Source organism: Cynara cardunculus, assembly GCF_001531365.2.
Source record: "Cynara cardunculus var. scolymus isolate 2C chromosome LG 3, CcrdV1, whole genome shotgun sequence".
NCBI classification, from domain to species: domain Eukaryota; kingdom Viridiplantae; phylum Streptophyta; class Magnoliopsida; order Asterales; family Asteraceae; genus Cynara; species Cynara cardunculus.
This window is the reverse complement of record NC_037530.1, coordinates 30,455,169-30,462,698: the sequence shown is the minus strand read 5'-3', so window position 1 is coordinate 30,462,698 and position 7,530 is coordinate 30,455,169. Positions and strand designations below refer to the sequence as shown.

At 37.4% G+C, this 7,530-nt stretch overlaps 1 protein-coding gene across 2 annotated transcripts; it reads left to right on the top strand.

The window, feature by feature from the left end:
• Positions 1 to 241: 241 nt before the first annotated feature.
• LOC112509504 (BEL1-like homeodomain protein 7) lies at positions 242 to 4,110 on the top strand. Of its 2 annotated transcripts, none has more exons than XM_025114489.1 (6): positions 242 to 557; positions 872 to 947; positions 1,190 to 2,043; positions 2,339 to 2,706; positions 2,813 to 2,873; positions 3,578 to 4,110. In XM_025114489.1, the coding sequence occupies exons 3-6, from the start codon at positions 1,270 to 1,272 to the stop codon at positions 3,896 to 3,898; spliced, it is 1,524 nt and encodes a 507-aa protein (XP_024970257.1). In that variant the 5' UTR covers positions 242 to 557; positions 872 to 947; positions 1,190 to 1,269; the 3' UTR covers positions 3,899 to 4,110. The 2 variants fall into 2 exon arrangements, with proteins under 2 accessions (XP_024970257.1, XP_024970258.1); XM_025114490.1 differs by having other exon boundaries at positions 242 to 947; positions 1,190 to 1,441; positions 1,616 to 2,043.
• Positions 4,111 to 7,530: the final 3,420 nt, after the last annotated feature.

The following is a 7,530-nucleotide window of genomic DNA, read 5'->3' as shown; positions in this document are numbered from 1 at the left end:
ATATACCGTACTTCATGCAAAAAAATTGTTTTTAATAATTTTTATCAAATGCTTTATAATATAATATCCACATAAAAGTAATCAATTTGGAAAAAAAATATTTCGAGAAAATTCGATGGTTAAACCAACATGGCATTCAAATGGAAAAGTTTCTCTTACATTTTCCCTTTTATTTTGATTTGAAGTGAATCCCGACGAGAAAAAGGAGGAGAAGTGGTGATGGTTGGCGCCAAGATGAATATAAGATAATGGAGCTTCGAGACATGTATTCATCATTGACTTGTTTACTTCTCTCTCTTTCTTCAACCAAATTACGCATATTTAATTCAATTTCCAAGCACCAAGAAGATGAAGAAGAAGGTGTGTTCAGTTTAGGTCCACCAACTGGTGGTTAGGGTTTACAATCTCCATTTTTCAAGCAATCGTTTTTAGCTACTAAACGAACACCCAACTCAAGCAAACCCCATTTCAATTCTTTTCATCTTCTTCTTCCAATTCCTAATCTCAAATCCGAATCATTCCAAATCTTTGGTTTTGTCTGCACGTGAGGATTACGGGTTTGGTTTTTTATTTTCGTTATTTGCTGTATTACTTTGATTAATTTAATGAATTGGGTGTTTGCACAACTATGGAAAACTTTTGATTTTTAATCATACATATAATCTTGTTTTTGTTTGCTTGTCATCCAATTATTGTGATGTTTAATCTTTGTTTAATTGTGGGAGGTGGTCATTGTTCAATGATAAGAAGGGTTGGTTGGTTGTGTGTATTTGTTTGCTTTGATTACTATTATTACTTTAATCTAATATAATATTGTCAGGATTCATCATATTTTCTTCTTGTTCATATCCATTTTTTGTCTCCCTTTTAGGAAGATTTTCTTTCAGCCGCTTTGGTTCTGTCTTCATCCTTCCTCTAGATCACAGCTTCAGAAGCTCCTCTCTAAGGTTTGGATTCATACTACTCATCTGTTTTTTGGGGTGCATACCAAGTGTTTGATTTTATGTTCCATTATGTAATTTACTCATGGTATCAAAATATAAAAGTCAAAGTTTATATGCACCGAAAGTGAGCCCTTTGGGAACGTCTTTTTACTGATGAAATTTGCATAACCAATTGTGTTTTCGTTCATGCCATAGAGAGCAACTAGAAACTAAATCTTGTAACTGTGTGCTTCTTGTTGAATTAGGCATCATATCACCTTCTAAAGGATCATTGGCCGGCCTCTAGAAATCTTTGCGGGTAGTGATCGTTTTTTTAGAAATTAAGATGGCTACTTATTATCCTACTTCAAGTAATCATCAAAGAGATGTGTTTCCAAGTTCCTATCTTTCAAGCCAGCAACAACTTGATTCATATCAAGAATCATCTTGTCCTCCTGCTGATATGATGTATCAAAACCAGAATTCTACCGACGCCTCTTTCTTGGAGCTCTTATCTGGTAATATGCAACCGAACCCCCAAATCCTTTCACGAGTTGAGGATCGTAACAGTTTGGATGATGAACATAACTTGCAGTATCAAGAATTATCACTCAGCCTAGGAATGCAAATACCTTCTTCTGCCATGGATTTGCCTGCCTTTCAATACAATTACTTGAATTCTCATCTTCCAGGTTCAAATGATCATGGCTCTCAAAGCAATAAAGTAGAACAGGTTGACTACTTGTCATTTGGCTTGGTTGGTGGTGCAAATAGCACCACCAAAAGTGGGGCTATCAACAATGGCCATTGCTCTATTTCAGATACATATGATGTTTCATATGGGATTGTGGGTACAATCTTGGACTCCAAATATCTCAAACCGTCACAGGAATTGCTCGAGGAAGTAGCTAATCTTCATGAAGCTCTGGGACAGCTAAAGATGAATCGGCAGAGCAATCTTTATAAGCTTCGAGGTGATGGATCTGGTGAAAAAGATTCCAAATTTAACTCCCAATCTGGCCCTCCTGCATCTACTACTAGTTCCTCCGGTGAACTTTCGGCTTCTGAGAAACAGGATCTGCAGAACAAGATCACAAAATTGTTTTCTTTGTTAGATGAGGTAAGCAATTCTTTTTGATGATTCATATCTTTGAGACTGCCCTTCCGGTTTTTAGAATCTTACGGGATTTTTGGTTGTTTTTTCATTAAGCCGTGTGTGTATTTAGCTGTTTATGTGCATTTAGCTGTCTACATGGATCAAGTTAAATTATCGTTTGGTTGTTGTGCTTAATAAAATGTTTGAATGATAAAAATGACAACTTTACCCCTTTCTTGAGTTGAATCTTGAATATATTTTCTTGCATATTGAATCATGAACTAATAATGAATTCTGAAATATGATGGCTGTGGTGTAGGTGGATAGAAAATACAGAGATTATTGCCAGCAACTGCAAATTGTCGAAGCAGCATTAGATGTGGTTTCTGGATGTGGGGCTGCAAGGCCATATACAGCACTTGCCCATCAAACAATATCTCGCCACTTTCGGTGCTTACGTGATGCAATTAATGGGCAAATTCAAGCGTCCCGTCAAAGCTTAGGTGATCAAGATGATTCGTCCGATAGAGTGTTACCACGGCTACGTAACATGGAAAAGCAGCTCCGGCAACAAAGAACCATCCATCAGCTTGGCGTGACACGCCATTCATGGAGGCCGCAAAGAGGGTTGCCAGAGGGCTCTGTCTCAATTCTTCGTGCTTGGCTGTTTGAGCATTTTCTTAACCCGTATGTTCGATTTTCTTATCTCTTTCATTTTATTCAACTACTTGCACAAATTTTTTTGACCCTTTTATGGTTTGATTCTATTTATAATGATGTTAATATTCTTCAGTTACCCAAAAGATTCAGAGAAAATCATTCTAGCAAAACAGACTGGCCTTACCCGAAGCCAGGTAAAACTTATTACTCTTCAAATTCAAGATTGATATGGTGTTGCAGTACAAAACTAAGGGGGTGTTTGGGATTGCTTATGTTAGGTGCTTTTTGACTTATTTTAGTCTGACACCGGTGATAAGCTAAATGCTAGTGTTTGGATGAGGAAAAATAAAACTGCTTATACCGGTGCCAAACCGGTAATAAGCAGTTTTTGATAAGTTAATTCTTTTTGACTTATGAAAAACTGCTTATTACCGGTTTACCATTTTAACCCTGTTTTATAATGTTAGTTAATTATTAATTTTATTGATATAAATTATTAATCTTATTGATATAAATTTTTGTCAAAGAAATTATTATAAATGATGAAAAATAAATTTTTACATGTTAAAAAATCAAACAAGTCAATAATATGGAAGACTATCTTTTTTGGTCATTTTATATATATATAAGCAAAATTTGTCAAACACTAGAAAACAACTTATCAACTTATTGCTTTTTGGTACCACTATAAGCTAATCCAAACACTTTTTACAAAACTACGGTTTGATACCACATAAGTTAATAAGCACTTTTACAAAAAAACATAAGTTGTTTTAAATAAGCAAATCCCAAACACCCCCTAACACCAAGTTTCTAAATCTTTATTGTATTCTTCAAAGTTTAATGTAACTATCAAATTGTTCTTAAAATAATGAAAATGGTTATAACATGTTATTAGATTGCAAATTGGTTCATCAATGCACGTGTGCGGCTCTGGAAACCGATGATTGAAGATATGTACAAAGAAGAATTTGGTGATCCAGAAGGCAATTGTATGTCACCATCACAAAAACATGCACCAAAAGTAGCAAACAATAACTCATCATCTTCAGAAGATAAAGAGAAAGAATGTGGACGTATTGACCAATCTAGTGATTCAAATCCTGATAACTTTTTCAACGAGATGGAAGTCAGCAGGTCTCCAACACAAAGCCATACAGATTTGCCAGATCAATACAGGTTTGGCGAACCTCAGTCGTTATCTGATTTCGTTGTATAATAAAAGCATACCTTTTAGGTTGATCTTGGTTTGAATTTGTGTAAATATGGATGTGAATATAGATGGTGTTTTGTTTAGAGGTATAGCGAAGAATTTTTTTCAAAGATCAGCCTGTAAGTAAAGATCTCACCATATCTGCACTCTTGTCAAATTCATTGGATAAAAAGACATGAATGTATCATTTCTTATGTAATAAAACAACAATTTGTTAACTTCTTTGATTCATTAGTGAATAGAGATGATGTCCCAATGATGTTTGTAGTTAGCTAGCAGGCTATTACAGACTGTTGATGCTTTGGTGGTTCTTTTCAGACTGTTGATGCTTTGTTAACCATCTATTGTACTTGTGTCCTTTTTAGTAATTTCACAAAAGGTTTTGTTGCTTTGTTCAGATGTAGAGGTGCAACTAGTTTTAGCTGCTTCTTAGCCTGCATATACGTTTCCTCATTTTGGAAACTTCTATAAATGCATATCAGGGGTCTGAATGGTGGAAGAAATTGACATTTATGACCTCCACTTCACTTTGTGTACCTTCTTCTTAGAAGGATGCTTCTTTCTGTTTTTTCATCATCTAAGAAAGTTGTTTCTCTTATGTTCCCTTTTGGCTTCAATTTCTGTTGCTAAACATGGTTTGACCAAATTGCCCTTCAAACCAGAGTATCATACACAAGATTCCCCATTTCAGACCCATAAACCATTTGATGCTTATGGGTTCAGTTGAGAGGTCTCAATCTCTCACTACACTCCATTTGGAAAAAAAAAAATACCAAGATCGATATGAGTTTTTGACGTTTTAAACCATGAAGTTACAAATTCCCATAGTTTTCGAATCAACCATTTTGAAATCCAAGAATTTGGCAACGACATGCTTCTTGGTTCCCGCATCTTCGGTCTTGTACTTACGTTCCAAAGATTCCCATAGTTCCTTAGCCGTGTCAACTTTACAGTAAACATTGTAGAGAGGATCGGCTAGCGCGTTCAACACATGGTTTCGGCACAGAAATTCAGAGTGTTTCCCCGCTTCAACCGCGCTCACAGATTGAGCATCGGCTTCTCCCTCATCAACTTGGGGAGCAGATTCTGCAAGGAACCGAGCCAAGTTCAAAGTGGTCAAGTAGAAGAACATCTTCTGCTGCCACCTCTTAAAGTTCAGACCAGAAAACTTCTCTGGTTTCTCAGCGTGATTAGCCATCGTGTTTGGCACAGGTGCTGTAGCAGTTGGTTTCACAACAAGATCCACCATTCTGTTTAAGATTGTTTTATATATCAACAGAAACGAATTCTGTGGAAGAAACCAGCAACGGTTTGATTGAAACAGAAACGAATTCTGTATTTAGTAAAACAGAAACGGATTCTATAAAGAAAAGAAAACAGAAACAAATTCTGAATTCCAGAAGAAGAAGGAGAAATGGTTGAGGCTCGTGTTTGACACAATTCCCTTAAACAGATTCGGGTCTGTTCCCAGGGTACAACAGCCGGAGCAGGAGTACTACCGGAGTTGACCAACTTGCCTGAAAAATTCGCCGGAAAGAAGCTTGCAAAGGAAGAGGAGCGTGTGCACTGTGTATTATGTGGTTCTGTATATTTTCAAAATGAGAATTTGATCTGTTTATAGGCTGTAAACGTATCATCATTTTAATGGGCAATTAATGTATTAAATGCGGAATTAAATTCTCATTAAAAAAAGATTCAGTTAGTAAAACTGAATTAAATTTGAAAAACAGACCAGATAACCAGATAAAATTTCAGCAAAAACCGGTTGCGCGAGCTCGTGATTTCGGAGCTGCATTCGTGTCCGCAGGTCGCGCCCACACATGAGTTCGGCGGATTTAGCCTACGAAATCCACAATCCGCACCCCCCTGCGCGCGCATAGGTGTTGGAGCATAACATTGCATAATAGCTTGAAAGCCTTTGTGAAGTCCATGGTTATAAACCATGAAAACTTCAATCACCCCACCTATGTGGGATACCTCTCACACACCCATTTGGTTTTGCTAAACTCATCCCAAGTACCCAACTTTGAGCCTCGATATCTCATTCACACATACTCGGTTTTGGATACATTATATATGGTTTCGAAGCTCTCATAACGAAGAATGTAAACCCACTAAGAGTCAATTAAAATTAAACCATATACATGTAGTTAAATGTGCCCAAAGTTAGTAAAAAATCACATTTTCTACTTAAAAATTTCCAACAATCCCCCACATGAATGGAGATCGATTTCTGCAAACAAAATTCCAAACGAAATTTCCAATAATCGAATCCTGCATAGGATATCTAGGTATTACCCTTTGAACCCTCCCTTGTGAACTACACTTAGTCTCCTAGCTGTCAGTAGACACGATGTCCTTGAACTAAACTGCCATTTATGTAGACGACAACATAATTCACATAGGACTCTTCCTGACACGGTCAAATCCTCATAGTCGTGTTCGTTATGGTCATGAACACTAGCCTGGTTCTACAAGAGCTCTTAGGAATTGCGCCCCCCCCCACAATTCCCTTCGAAGCGACCCCACTTCTCTCTCACATAGGTGATTCTAAATAATCATTAAAAGCCATACGCTTAACCTCACTTGTCACTAATTACAGGAATGAACTAGGAAGTTTATACTCCCCCACAGTGACCTCCCTCATTCATACAACTAGGTTGTCCTTTTGAACCCAGATCTTGGGATCTCCAGTCTTCTGGGTAAGGTTTCCTTTGCATGAATTTATTCATTCAAGGGTTTTAGTCCCATTCCTCTCGACGACGTATTAACCAACTCTCTACCCAAGCCTTTTGTAAGCGGATCCGCAATGTTATCTTTTGACTTCACATAGTCAATAGTGATAACTCCTGTAGATAGCAGTTGTCGTATCGTATTATGCCTACGTCTAATGTGCCTTGACTTCCTATTATACATTGTACTTTGAGCTCTACCAATCGCCGATTGGCGATCACAATGTATACAAATGGCCGTTACCGGCTCAGGCCACTCCGGTATGTCCTCCACAAATTGACGTATCCACTCCGCCTCTTCACCACATTTATCCAAGGTGATAAATTCAGATTCCATCGTAGATCTAGCTATAACCGTTTGTTTGGAAGATTTCCAAGAAATAGCTGCACCTCCAAGTGTAAACACATATCCACTTGTAGATCTGGAATCTTTTATATCAGATATCCAATTCGCATCGCTGTATCTTTCAATCACAGCTGGATGTCTGGTATAATGTAGTCCATACTCACGTGTGTATCTTAAGTACCTCAACAATCTAGTAACACTCTTCCACTGTTCAGAACTGGGATTACTAGTATACCTACTTAGCCTGCTCATAGCATACGCTAAGTCAGGTCTAGTACAACTCATTAGATAAATCAGACTACCAATGATTCTTGAGTATTCCACTTGTGCGACACTATCCCCTCGATTTTTAGATAGATGTTGACTAGTATCAATCGGAGTTCTAGCTATACTAGTGTCTTCCTTATTAAACTTCTCAAGAATCTTGTCYACGTAATGGGTTTGACTCAACACCAAGCCATTTTGAGTTCTCGTGATCTTGACTCCAAGAATCACATCCGCTAAACCCATGTCTTTCATGTCGAATTTAGATTTCAACATATCCTTCGTGGACCTTATCA

Excerpts from the sequence above, each read along its gene's own strand:
- LOC112509504 (XM_025114489.1), top strand. The coding sequence starts at position 1,270 with ATGGCTACTTATTATCCTACTTCAAGTAATCATCAAAGAGATGTGTTT. Across the intron at positions 2,044-2,338 it reads TGTTTTCTTTGTTAGATGAG|GTGGATAGAAAATACAGAGA; the intron begins GTAAGCAATTCT and ends GCTGTGGTGTAG. Across the intron at positions 2,874-3,577 it reads CTGGCCTTACCCGAAGCCAG|ATTGCAAATTGGTTCATCAA; the intron begins GTAAAACTTATT and ends ACATGTTATTAG.